The sequence below is a fragment of the Apodemus sylvaticus genome, chromosome 1 (genome assembly GCF_947179515.1).
Source record: "Apodemus sylvaticus chromosome 1, mApoSyl1.1, whole genome shotgun sequence".
NCBI lineage: Eukaryota > Metazoa > Chordata > Mammalia > Rodentia > Muridae > Apodemus > Apodemus sylvaticus.
Genome location: NC_067472.1, coordinates 578,755 through 592,754, shown reverse-complemented (window position 1 = coordinate 592,754; position 14,000 = coordinate 578,755). Strand labels below are relative to the sequence as shown.

Below are 14,000 nucleotides of genomic sequence, written 5' to 3'. Positions count from 1 at the left end.
CTTGTATGTTGGAAAATTTGTCCTTTATTAGAAACCTATGGCATGTTTAATTTTAATACGCCATCAGGATCTTTGTTTTCACTATTGTAAAACAATGGCCCAACTGCCTTTCCTTATCTCCAGCTCCTCATTTAGGGGTTGATACATGTGGCCTTATGCCCTATCATTTTTGACAAATGAATGTAACTTGCTATGCAAAATTGGAAAATTAAAATTTATACATGTTTGCATTGATACTTGTTCAAGATTTCTTTTCACTTCTCTACATTCGAAAGAAGCCTCTAAATGTAATCAATCATTGTCACAAGTTTTTATACCAAGGGATTGCCATGGTTAAATGGTGGGACTCGTTAACCAATACATGGAACGGTCCAGATCCTGTTTTATTATAGAAAAGATGTTCTATTTATATTTTCTCTCAAAAAGAAGATGGAGCCCAATGGCTACCAGAAAGATTGATATGGTAGGTAAATAGAGACCCTGAATCAGCTGGTAAGTATGACTAATTCAATAATGTTCTTAAGGCTACTTCTCCCATATTGGGAAGGTAGGCTGCTTTCCCTCTAGCCATTAATTTGCAAGCCAGGTTTTATTCCTGAGCTACTAATTTACAACCAAATTAAATACCATGGGCCCTCTAGAGAAACGGTCCAAGCAGTTTTTCCTTTTAATCTCTTATTTTGTGTTTCAAGCAGATACCTTTCAGATACAGCACTCAAAGGTGGGCTGCTACAACAATGGCTTCCAGGACTCGAAGATGGGCAGCTATGAAAGCCAGCCAACTCATATTCACAGGGTATTTACTTTACCAGTGGATCCCGAGAGAGGGGGCTGCATAGAACCAGATCTATGCATGTTTGTTAATTTAACAAACATGGACATCAGTTTGAGGTGCGAAGTGAGGCACTGCAAGGGAAAAGGAAATGTCCTGCTTCCCAGTTTCCCTGAAAAGCATGTCCGGCTGCATAGGGGTTGACATTGAAAGATTGTCCTTAAATTATTAAGGCAGTCTATTTCCCCTCCCCTGAAAAAGATGTAAATTAATGTTTAAGGGGGTCCAGGTCAATACTTTCCCTCACTGGTCAACGCCCATGTCTTTTGACGTATATAGTTATCCACTGGTTTTTTTTTTTAATTAAAAAAAAAAAAAAGGAGGAATTGTGACCTCCCCTGCCCACTGCTCTCAAGAATAGAAGGGAGGAACTGTGACTGCCCCCTGCCCACTGCTCTCAAGAATAGCAGCCAGCAACCTGACCACCCACCTCCTGAAGAACAAGAAGAACCAGTTTCCAGCCTTCAGGGGAGGGGCTTGGTCTGCCTTTGTTGGTTGGGAAAAGAGGCATTAAAGATGGAGACTTAAACCAGAAGCCATGTGATGTTGTGTCTCTCCAAGTGATTTCTCTTGCAACCTGTTCCTTACCCATCTCTCCTTCCAGAAAACCCACAGTTAAAAATGTGTGAGCTGGACTCTACAATACAGCAAACTGGAAGCCAACATCAAACTAAATAGAGAGAAACTTGAATCAATCCCACTAAAATCAGGGACTAGACAAGGCTGCCCTCTCTCCATATCTTTTCAATATAGTACTTGAAGTTCTAGCTGGAGCAATTAGACAACATAAGAAGGTCAAAGGGATACAAATTGGAAAGGAAGAAGTCAAACTATCACTATTTGCAGATGATATGATAGTCTACTTAAGTGATCCAAAAAACTCCACCAGAGAACTCCTACAACTGATAAAAAATTTCAGCAAAGTGGCTGGATATAAAATTAACTCAAGTAAATCAGTAGCCTTCCTATACTCAAGGATAATCAGGCTGAGAAAGAAGTTAGGGAAATGACACCCTTCACAATAGCCACAAACAATATAAAGTACCTTGGTGTGACTCTAACCAAACAAATAAAAGATCTATATGACAAGAATTTCAGGTCTCTGAAGAAGGAAATCGAAGATGACCTCAGAAAATGGAAAAATTTTCCATGCTCGTGGATTGGCAGGATTAATATAGTTAAAATGGCCATCTTGCCAAAAGCAATCTACAGATTCAACATGATCCCCATCAAAATCCCAACTCAATTCTTCATAGAGTTAGAAAGAGCAATTCTCAATTTCATCTGGAATAACAAAAAACCCAGGATAGCTAAAACTGTTCTCAACAGTAAAAACTTCTGGGGGAATCAGTGTCCTGGACCTCGAGCAATAGTATTAAAAACTGTATGGTATTGGTACAGTGACAGGCAAGTGGACCAATGTTATAGGATTGAAAACCCAGAAATGAGCCCACACACCTATGGTCACCTGATCTTCCACAAAGGAGCAGAAAACATCCAGTGGAAAAAAGATAGCCTTTTCAACAAATGGTGCTGGTTCAATTGGAGGACAGCATGCAGAAGAATGAGAATTGATCCATTCTTATCTCCTTGTACTAAGCTCAACTCCAAGTGGATCAAGGATCTCCACATAAAACCAGACACACTGAAACTAATAGAATAGAAACTGGGGAAGATCCTTGAGGACATAGGCACAGGAGAAAAGTTCCTGAACAGAACACCAATAGCTTATGCTCTAAGATCAAGAATTGACAAATGGGACCTCATAAAATTACAAAAGTTTCTGTAAGGTAAAGGACACCTCAAAAGGACAAAAACGGCAACCAACAAATTGGGAAAAGATCTTCACCAACCTTACATCCGATAGAAGGCTAATATCCAATATATACAAAGAACTCAATAAAGGAAAGCATTTAAACTGAGGGCTTGCTTACAATAATAAAGGAAATAATAAAGGAAAGCATTTAAATAATAAAGGAAAACATTTAAACTGAGGGCTTGCTTACAGAAGCACATGCACAGGCACATACAAGTTTTAAAGAACTAATTTTGTTCAAAGAGCAAACAAATGAACAGTGCTTCACTACTCATAAAGCAGTACTCTGCCAAGTGGAAATGGGTGAGGGTAGGGGAGATTATCTGACAAATTCTAAATTCAGGAAAACCAAGGAGGATAAGCGCAGAAAAACTGGCCCTTAGGGAACACCACAGTTAAATTCCTGATACTTAAAAAGATAAAGCAGGGCCAGAGATGTGGCTCAGTTACTAGAGTGCTTCAAAATGCCCTGGGTTAGATAATCAGCAGGCATAAACTAGGCACAATTCCAAACTTCCTGGGGTGGAGGCAGAAGAGTGAGAAATTCAAAGTCATCCTCAGTTACAAAGACAGCTAGGGCCAAAAGATCCTATAAGAATAAATAAATAAGATACACTGTATGAATGTATGATATTCTCAAAGAATAACTGATTTTAAGTTAACAGTAAAGGTCAAGAGACAATGGAAAGACATTTTTTGAAATGTTAATGGGAAAAGGGGGACTATGCATATAGAATTCAGTAAAACATATTCTTAGAAAATAAAGACTTCTACAGACAAGCAAAAGCTGACTAAGTCAAGGACAACAGAACCAAAGCAACCCCTGCCAATTTGGAGGGAAATGTGCCAAGCTGTACTCAGATCTAGAGACACATTGCTAGTCTTGCCTTCCTTTGGAGGCACAGCCTGGATTCATAAACAGGAGCCTAGCATAACTGAGAGGCTCCACCCAGATGACAGAAACAAATGCAGAGACCTAGACTCGGCTCAGAAAATATGCAACATTTGGGGGAAGGATTAAGGAACCCAAAAGGGACAGGGACTCCAGAAAAAGATCAACGGAGTCTAACCTGGACCTTGGGGGCTCCCAGAGAATCAATCACCAAACAAAGAGCATTCAAGGGCTAGACCTAGCTGCCACCAACCCTACTTCCACATATATAGTAGATGTACAGCTTGGTCTTCATTTGGGCCCCCCAACAACTGGAGCAGGGGCTTACCCTGACTCTGTTGCCTGCCTATGGACTGTGATCCCCTAACTGGGCTGTGGTGTCTGGCTTCAGAGGGAGAGGATTTACTTAGTCCTCAGTGACTTGAGGTGCCAGGATGGGTTGTTTAGAAGGGAAGGACCTCCCCCTTCTCAAAGGTGAAGAGAAGGGTGGGGGGAGGGGGTATAGGAGGGAGGGACTGGAAGGAGAGCGGACTGCAATGGACTTGCAAAGTAAAGAAATAAATGGTGGGTGGGTAGGGGGAAAGAATATTACCATGCTGGGTGGTGGTGGCACACGAAAGTCACCCAGCACTGAAGGCAGGGACAGGTGAAGAGTTTGGGGACAGTCTGATCTACTAAATGAGTTCCAGGATGACCTGGGTTACAAATAGAAGTGTTTTAGGATAAAATACAAAAAGAAAATTAGCTAATTTTTTTAAGGAAGCCAAAAGCTAAAGGAAAGAACAGCAACACAAAGGATAAAAGATTTCTTTCCCAGCTATCGTCAGGCGTTCTATTGGTGTGAAGTGACACCAGGACTATGGCAACTCTAATAAAGGGAAGCATTTAAACTGAGGGCTTGCTTACAGTGTCAGAGCCTGAGGAAGCATGGTGACAGACATGATGCTAGAGAATTGAGTTCTACATCCTAATCTATAGGCAGAGACAGAGACTGAGCCTGGTATGGGCTTTGACCAATTTTGTCTAACAAGGCCATACCTATTCCAACAAGGCCACACCTCCTAATCCTAATCCTCAAATAGTACCACTTCCTGATTATTAATCATACAAATATAAAAACTTACAAAGGCCATTCTTATTTAGAAAACACTAGGTTTTGACTCTCTTAAAAGTAAATCTCATCTTATGTTTCTAGAAAAGATAAGCACAGAAAAAGGCAGATTAGGAGATGCCAGGAGCTAGGAGGAGGAGTGGGGACTGACTGCATAATGGGTATAAACATTTATTTGGTAGCATGGAACTAGACAAAGCAATAACTGTACCACACAATGTACTGAATGCCTCACAACTGTTCACCCAAAGATGGCCAATAAGTTGCGTAGTTTTCATTTTAAAAATATTAAATGGCTACCATTAAACAATAGTTACCTGGGTCATGGTATACCTAAGTGTCTGATGGCTATATACAGCAGTAGCACACAAATAGAATGAAAGAAAGGGAGATGAAGAACTACAGATTTTCATACTCTATGTGAGGGAGTCTAGCAAAGGCCATACTTTACTTAAATTTCCACACTACAACTCTTTGGGTAACCACTAGGGAGCAAAACAGATGGTGATAAGCCAAACTGAAGTCACATTTCATCAAAAGTGGGCAAAACACTTAAGATCCACACAATGTATGGGTATGGCCAAGAACTCCCTCCCTGGAACTGGAGTCTTAAAAGGTCATTTTAAGGCCAGCCAAGGCCTTAAAAAAAAAAAAAAAAAAAAAGAGCAAAAGATAAAAAAACTAAGAGAAAGAAAGTAGATAATGGACTTCAACCTTACAGTAAATGTGAAAAGTCTTCAACTGGGCTTTTGAAAGAAGAGGCTGAGGGCTGGGCATGGTGGCCATTCCTTTAATCTCAAAGACATAGGCCAGTAGATCTCCATAGAGTTCAAGGTCTAGGAGTTTCAGGACAGCCAGGGCTACAAAGAGAGAATCCCTGTCTCAAAATTAGAAGGAAAGAAAAGAAAGAAAAAAGGGAGGGGGGAGGGAAAGGAATAGGGGCGGGAGGAAGGAAAGAAGGAGGGAGGACAGACAAGGCTGCCATAAATAAATTTTTAAAAAAGCAAGATCCAACCACATTTTGTGTACAATAAATGCAGTTTAGATTAAAAACAAAAGGACTGGAAAAGACATCACACAATGAAACTGAAAATCTAAAGATACTGGGCACTACCAAGGATAGACGGACATTCCATCATAAAACACCCAGTCCAGGACACAACAATCCTGAACATGATATACCATATAAGGGGTTGGTGGACAGAATTGAAATCTATATATAGTCAGTTAGTTACCTTCTTACAAAATTGTCAGCCAGTACTGTGTCAGAAGTACTGGAGTTAACAACACAGTTTGTCAAACTAATCAAACATAATGTTGGTGGTATATAAATGAATTTCTAGATTCAAATGGAGAAAGGGGGCAGTTCTATAATTAGATTCAAGAACATGGAAACTTCAGCCATTTAGCAAATTCCTTAGTTCCTTATTAAAATTTCACTATCTTTTAGTCTTGTGTATTTTGAGGTTATTTCACTTACAGACACTATATTTTTGTTAAACTATTATATAGATGTCTACTTTTGGTACCACTGCTACAAGTATACATTTTCTTTTCTATCCTAGTCTTCAACCAAACAATCCATCTACACTGAGTTTTTCTTTTGGTTTCAGTAGTTCTTGATATATGATATTATTATCAAATTCTAAAGGGTTTGTTTCCGGTTTTTTGGTTTTTTTTTTGGTTTTGTTTTTGAGACAGAGTCTCCATTGGCTGTCCTGGAACTCAAATGATCCTTCTGTGAGGGGGATTAAAAATGTGAGCTGACATACAAGCAACAGGGACTTTTCTTAATATATTAAGGAACATCCATGGGTAGTTACCATCTTCTAGTGAATTATTGAAAATTATTATTCCTATTAGCTACGGGTATCTGGTAATGACTTTTAAATAGTTATCCTGCACTCTTTAAATTACTAAGAGTTATCATAATTTCAAATATCACAGTATCAACTAGGTACTAGACAATTGGCATTAAAAAAAAGCTATCAAGTCATGATTTTTTTCCAAACTACTGAGATAAATTACAGCAATATATCGATATTGAAAAAAACTTGGACAAACCATGAATCAAGATTCTTTTGACATGGTTAGATCTGATGAGCTAATAGTATACAGGATTTTCATTTCTATGCTAATAGGTGTAACACAACTATAATCTTACCTAGTTTTAAATCAAGATTTCACTAAGCAAATTAAAATGGGCTTGGGGTTTTAGTTTTGCCTTGCTTCTGTGCCCTACATTCCAGAATTTATAAAAAGAAAAGGTTATGGAAGTGTGATGGAGTTTGTGTACAGGAGATTTGAAAGGGAAAATCTTCATAACTACTAGTACTATGAGTCAAAGCTTAGTCCATCCAAGCTTAGATAACTTCTGATACCTGTGTTCTGAGTCAAATAGTTCAATTTTATTACCATATAGTAACTTTTTAAAATCTAATATTCTTTTTATTTTTCATTTATTTACAACTTTCCCCCTTGACCAATCTTTAACAGGTCTGCATAGTTTACCAGCCTTTTTGTTTTGTTTTGTTTCAGGGTCTCACATATCACAGGCTGGCCTGTAACAGGATATGCAGCTAAAGAAGATGAAATTCTTGATCATCCTGTCTCTACCTCTAGAGTGCTGGGATTGTAGCTGTGAGCCACCAGGTTTTGTAAGTTGCTGGGATCAAATCCAGGGCTTCCTGCCTGCTAGACAAGCACTCTTCCAACCAGGCTGCATCCCTAACTCCCCTTATTAATCTTTTCAAGAAATAATTTTTTGGTTTGGCAAATCCTTTTGTTCTCAGCTTGGTTGATGACTTTTGCTCTTAATGTTCATTTCTTAAGTCATCAAAGAAATTCGACTTAAGCATTAATCCAAACTGCCTGCAGCATTTAAGGTAAGTAACACCAAAACTATAAAATCTAGTTTCACAACTTAACCAACATACAAACTGCATTATGTAAATGATTGTCCTATGTATGTATAACAGGGGATAATCATATGCAAATGTTCCTATCTATACCCACACCAAAGTGTCTTTGCCTAAAGCAGTATCTTGAAGACAAATAAGTAAAGTATGCCAGTCCCATAAATACTTTTTTCTAAGGCTGTGACTACACATCAGCATCAGGACAAAAAAATTCACAGCTAGGTGGGCAATTACTGTTATAGCTTAATAAAACTTCTTGCCGGGCGGTGGTGGCGCACGCCTGTAATCCCAGCACTCTGGGAGGCAGAGGCAGGCGGATTTCTGAGTTCGAGGCCAGCCTGGTCTACAGAGTGAGTTCCAGGACAGCCAGGGCTATACAGAGAAACCCTGCCTCAAAAAAACCAAAAAAAAAAAAAAAAAAAAAAAACTTCTTAACTAGAAATAAAATCTCCAACGAGATGTCATTTTAAATTTGCAGTTAGCAAGGACCCGGCTACCAGTAATGGTCACGTTGCTTTTACCCTACCACTCAGAGCTAGAAAGTACCTACCTATTCTTTACCTAGCTTTGGAAGCACACACTACCTGATTGTAAACATTTTGGGGTCATTTTTGTCTTCTGTCTGCAAATGAATTTTAAGGCAGACCGCTAAAAAGTTCAATATGCGGCTGGGTCCTGGTGATGGTCACTTGCTGAACCGCTTCTCTGGAACGTGATTTTTTATACATCAACTTCAAAATACTTGTAGCAATTCCAACTACATAGTAGAACTCAGAATTCTGTGATAGGATGCAAAATATCACGGAGAACAAAGAGATGACAAAGACCAACGTTCAGATGCCTGATCTGCTTAAAGTACAGCGGCTAAGAATACAAGAACACATTTCTTTGCTCTCTGGCTGCAAAAACAGACGAAAGGCCTGTCACTAATGAAACTCAAGACCGCCTTACTTTTCCCTCTCGCTTTGTAAGATGAAACTTTAAAGAGGACGCACTAGGAAAGAGCTTACTAATGTTGAGAGATGACCAGGAGTAATAAAGATCTTTTCTGAAGCATAATCTAAGGTTGCGCTGGTCTAACAGTCAACCCGGGCCGCCAGATACTGGCCGCAAACACCAAATGAGGGTGGGAGGGTTAAGAGAAGGAAAGAGAACTAAACCTGGAACAAAGGAAGTGGAGTTACTTTAAGGCCTGGGGGGTGGGGTGGGGGGGTGTATTCAGCGAGCTGAAGAGAAGCCTGGGGAAGGGGGGTGTGGGGAAGGGGGGAGGCAGACTCACGGAACTTGGAGGTGGAGGTGTTGATGTTGATAGTGGAGCTGGGTGTGGGGGCAGGGGCCGCCTTGGCCACCGCGGCTGCGTCGCAGCTCTTCAACATCATAATCACCCCGTTTGGCTCAGGCAAGGGCGGAGACCCCATCGGGAGCCCTTCCTTAGGACACTTCCTCTCCAAGGAGCCCGCGTGCACAGCCAGCAGCTGTCCCCCCGGGAGTTCGTGGCCTGGATCCGGGATGGACGACGAGGGCCGTGGTGGCTGCGGGGGCAGCGGCGGGGCCGGCGGAGGCTGCCGGAAGCTGTCTGCGGCGGCCTCCCAGTTGTTGTGATTCTGGTAGTCCATCATTGCCTCGTAGGTGAGCATTTCCTCCTCCATGCTCTCCTCCATCCCGCCGGGCCGCGGCTTCCCAGGCACCTGCCCGCCCACCTCAGCACCGGGCCTGGGAGCACAGCCCCCTCGAGTTCACATCGCCCGGAGCCCTCGCGGGTGTGGCGGAAAAATTCCAGTGGCGCGCCGAGTGCTTTCGGCCCTCCGTCAGGAGGACTCCGCTGGAGGAACCGCTGACTGCGGTGGGCACTCCCGGGGTCTGGTTCTGAGAGGCAGCCGCAAAGGGGCGACGTCCCTCACGACATTTTTCAGCAGTTTCTTCGGGCCTTTGGAAAGGGTTCTGGTTGGGGGGGGGGGGGAAGCGGCCAGGAAGGCACGTGATGCGAGGGACGGCCGGGAGAAAGCTGGGCGAAAAAGGGGAGGGAGCAATGAGTCACCTAAATGCGATTGCACCCAGCCGCAAGTTTCCCTCTCCCTCCCCTCCCCCCCCATCAGTTTAGACCAGGTGTCCAGACCAGGATTCGCTGGCCCCGCCCCCGACCGACATTACGTGATAAAGGACTTGGGTTAACGCATGCGCATTCTCTAATTTGTTGCCAGAACTAGTCTGGGTGTACCCGAGAATGGACGAAAAAACGGCGCACCGTAGCTCTTATATCAGCCTTGTTCCAAGCAGTCCTCTTTCCTCAGCCTCCCGAGTGTCCCTTCATGCCCCATGCTGGCTAACCTTTCCATAGTGAGGTTCCCCCACCGAACGTGCTTTTTGCGACCCAGGCCTTGACCTCACAGCCTGAGCTTTTGCTTGGGGATGAAATGACAGTGTGGCAGTAGGCCCTGGGTACAGATTCTAAAAAGGGTAGACAGTTGGTGTGCGCCCTTTTTTAGCCCTAGGTATCCCAAACTGAAAAGGACAGAATATTGCTTCAGAAATTGCACAATACACATTCCTTCCTAGAGTATGTGAAACATTTACAAAAGATAAACATACTGTGTTTCTAAGCAGGTGTCTCTGCGTGTCTGAGGAATAACATAACCACATTCTCTGACCAGTGTGCAGAACTATTACGGTTCTCTAGAGTCACAAAACTTAAGGGTAGTCTCTACATAGTAAGGGAATTTGTTGATGACTTACAGTCTGTAGTCCAACTCCCCAAAAATGGTCAGCAGCAGCCATGAATCGGAGTTCAAGGATCTAGCAGTTGCTCAGTCCTAGGAGACAAGCAGGCAAAGAAAAGAGCAAATCTTCCATTTTAAAAAATCCTGATGTAGGTCTCCAGGTGTGGCCCAGATTAAAGGTATGTGTCACCATGCCTGGATCTGGAACTTGCTTTGTCTCAGATGACCTTGAACTCAGAGATCTTCCTGTCAGAAAAGCCTTATGTAGGCCTTCAGCAGAAGGTATGGCCCAGATTAAAAGATGCTTACCACCATACCTGGACCTAAGCTTTTCTTTACTTAGAACTTGCTATCTCAGACTGGGCTTGAACTCAGAGATCTGCTTGCCTCTTGGAGTAGAAGTTTCTGGATATGCCATGTGATGTAAACTCACATGGTGTTTTGCTAAGGCAGACTCATGTGTTGTTTTGTTGAGGCAAGACAGGTAGGAGGATACATTTGGAGAAAGTATAAAAAGGACTAGCTTTGCAATGCTTCATTGATCTAGAGTCCTTAATCTTTGCCTTTGCTGATCTTCACTTTCTTGAGAGAGGCACAGCAGAAAACTCTTGTTATTCTGGATGGTCTGGTGGATACCACTGACTCACGCTAATCCAACAGAGGTCTGGCAGTTTCTGCTGGATCGTGCCCTCACTGCTGATTCCTGTTTGATATCCTGACACTACTGAACCGAACTGGCCTGCTCATATCCTGATTGGAATTGCCCCAAAGAACTACTTCTGAAAAGGGTCACATCCCCTTGTCCTATTTACCCTCCCCCCCCCATACATTTGGACAGTGGTACAAGGTGGGTCAAAGCATTTGAGAACCCTTATTAAAAGTAGAATTTTTTAAAAAATCTAAGCCCACAAGGCATGTTACATGAACTTAGAGCCTGCTTACCCCTATGCTAACTCCATGCCAGACATTCTGCTAAGCATGTTCTGTAGAGTATCTTATTTAATTTTTACAAGAAACCTCGAGTTACTGAGACTAAATTGATGGAAGGAACCTCCCACGCCTTGGGTTGTGGGTAAGAGAAGCTGGAGTGCAAGTAAATCCCATTCACCTTGGCCTGTCTCTGGGGTGAGATACTTCAACCAGATCCAGGGTGAAAGGCTCTTTTCCCTTCTCTTCCTCATTTTTCAGTCTTTCCACTCCTAGTCTGCACAGGTTTCAGTAAACTATGGCCTCCAAAATGAACTACAGAATGAATGTTGCTGAGGGTTGACTCAAGAACAAATTGGCACTGCAGTTCTGCCCAAAGAATTTAGAAGGGTCTATGGAAACCAAAATACACATCATGAGATGTGGGACAGGAATGTTTCCCTCTGAGGGAAAAGCCTGGGCCAGAACCAACCATCTAAAACCCAATAGGGTCAAGCCTGAGGCTGGAAGTCAGCACTTAATAAATTTGCTGCACAAAAAGACAAGTGAGTGCTTGAGTCACAGATGTTTCAAAAGTAGACCAGTCAACCTTGGAACTGACTTACCTCTGAGCTTCTCACTGCATAATATTTAAACCCCCTTGGGGTCTGAGTTATTTCTCTTTGAGAGAAAAGAGAAAGAAAGCCTTTGCTACCAATGGGATATACCAGGTTCAAGTCTGCATTAGGTTGAGGGTGCCCAAGAACATTAGTTACCAACATCCCAGACCTGTGGACAAAATGAAATGTGGAACTTTCTCAGAGGCCAAGAAAACTGTCAGAGAAGCTTCCTATAAAGCCTAATTGAAAACAACAGCTCCTTAATCTGAATTTACAGCATAACCAGCCTTCTGGTTGCCTAATTATGATTAACTTAGAATGGTGGTGTGTTTCATATTACACTAACTAAAATCATAGAAAGGAGATGCTGCATTTGCTATCTAGGATTTCTACTGCTTCCTCTTGGAGTTGGGTGTGAGAGCTCAAAGTAGGAGACCTGAGTTTGAGTCCTGTCTCTGCTCTCAATGACTGTGTGACTTGAAGCAAGTGCCTTAGACCCTCTGATTCTCACTGTATTTTCATCTGTCAAATTCCAAATCAAAGAGACTCTTTTAGATAGCATATGGCATTACACAAAGAATCATCACTTAGTCTTGCCTATTCTTGTTTTGTTTTTTGAGATAGGTGTGGTAGCTACTTTTGGTTATCAACTTGACTACATCTGGAATGTACTAAAATTCAGATATCAAAGATATGCTTATAAGAGATATTCTGCTTGGTTGGAAGTGAGTGAATCCACTTCTAGTCTGAACCTTTGAGATAGGAAGTCACATCTCAGATCAGAATCTTGAAATGGGAAAACACACCTTTAGTCTGGACCACACCTTCTGCTAGAAGCCTGTGTAAGGACATGAAAAAAGGAAACTTTTGCTCTTTGACTGCTTGCCCTTGCCTTGCTGGCAAGCCCATTCCCTTCACTGTCTCTGGAGGCTACTTTGGGATTCCAGCAAAGAAGACCAGCTGAAACACCCAGTCTTTTGAGACTGAACAACCAGTCTTGTGGACTTTCTATTCACAGCCATTGTTGGATTAGTTGGACTGCAGCCTGTAAGTCATTCTAATAAATTATGTATTCCACAAGTTGTGTGATTCTAGAGAACCCTACTGATACACAGGGTTTCTCTGTGTAGTCCTGGTTGTCCTGGAACTCAATCTGTAGACCAGACTGGCCTGGAACTCATGTAAATCCACCTGCCTCTACTTCTTGAGTGCTAGGACTAAAGGCCACCATGCCCAGATAGGTTTACCTGTTCTTATGAGTGGGAGGTATACATATGCACAGGTGTGTGCACTGTATATTGTACCTGGAGTTCCACCTGTGTACTGAGGTCAGAAGTAAATCTCGGAATACTATATACACATTGTTTTCTGACACAGAGCTCCTCACTGGCCTGGAAGTTGCCCATTCAGACTAGTAATGCTATAAGCCATCCCTAGGATCCACTTCTCTCCATCTCAGGGCAGGACACAACACCTGAATTTTTTATGTGGGTTTTGGAAATCTCAATCAGGTCTTTATGTCCTATAAGCACTGTAATTCTAAACACCTCCTAAAACTCATTACGCCTAGTCATGAATGTCATATAACTAAAAGTATGCAGTAAGTATCAATTCGTGTCTAGTAAGAAGTCTGGGCCACTTTTTTTAAACACAAGGTCTCACTGTTATTCTGGATGGCCTCAAACTCAGAGCTTGCCTGCCAAGTGCTGGGATTCAAGGTATGTACCACATGCCCAGCCTAGCCTGACACTTTTGAGGGCACCTTATTGTCAGAAAATTGATGAATACAATCTAGGAAATGTTTTAATTGTTCAGGTATTGCACAACTTGGGGGCCCAAGACTTCATAGGCAGGAAGCCAGCTTATGAATGCTGTGCATCCACTGAGTAAAGCAAATTCACATACTTTGCATGTGACTCCATAGGTTCTGAGCGAGGCTGAGCAAGGAGAAATCCTTGTCAGAACCATAAGGACCAATGGGCCTAAATAGCCCCTCTCAGCATCAGAGGTGACTCTAAGGAGGGATTTCCCAGACATCTTTACATCTGCTCTATGTCTGCCAAGTAAGATCTCAGATCTCAGGGCCAATGGCTCCTAAGTATTATATCTGTATAACTTCTGCATATTGAACTTTACCGGGAAGTTCCTTTGTCTTCGAAGCAAATGAAGCCACACCCTCAGCCTGGAG

The 14,000-nt window shown here is 42.3% G+C and overlaps 1 protein-coding gene across 3 annotated transcripts in view; it reads right to left on the bottom strand.

Moving 5' to 3' along the window:
* Cacul1 (CDK2 associated cullin domain 1) overlaps positions 1–9,630 on the bottom strand; it is a 69,030-nt gene extending 59,400 nt beyond the window's left edge. For 2 of the 3 annotated variants that reach the window (XM_052182446.1, XM_052182447.1), the window contains exon 1: positions 8,849–9,630. In XM_052182446.1, the coding sequence (XP_052038406.1) occupies positions 8,849–9,230 (382 nt within the window). In that variant the 5' untranslated portion in view covers positions 9,231–9,630. The remainder of the gene's footprint in view (positions 1–8,848) is intronic. The other variant, XM_052182442.1, reaches the window with a different exon arrangement.
* Between the last annotated feature and the right edge of the window lie 4,370 nt (positions 9,631–14,000).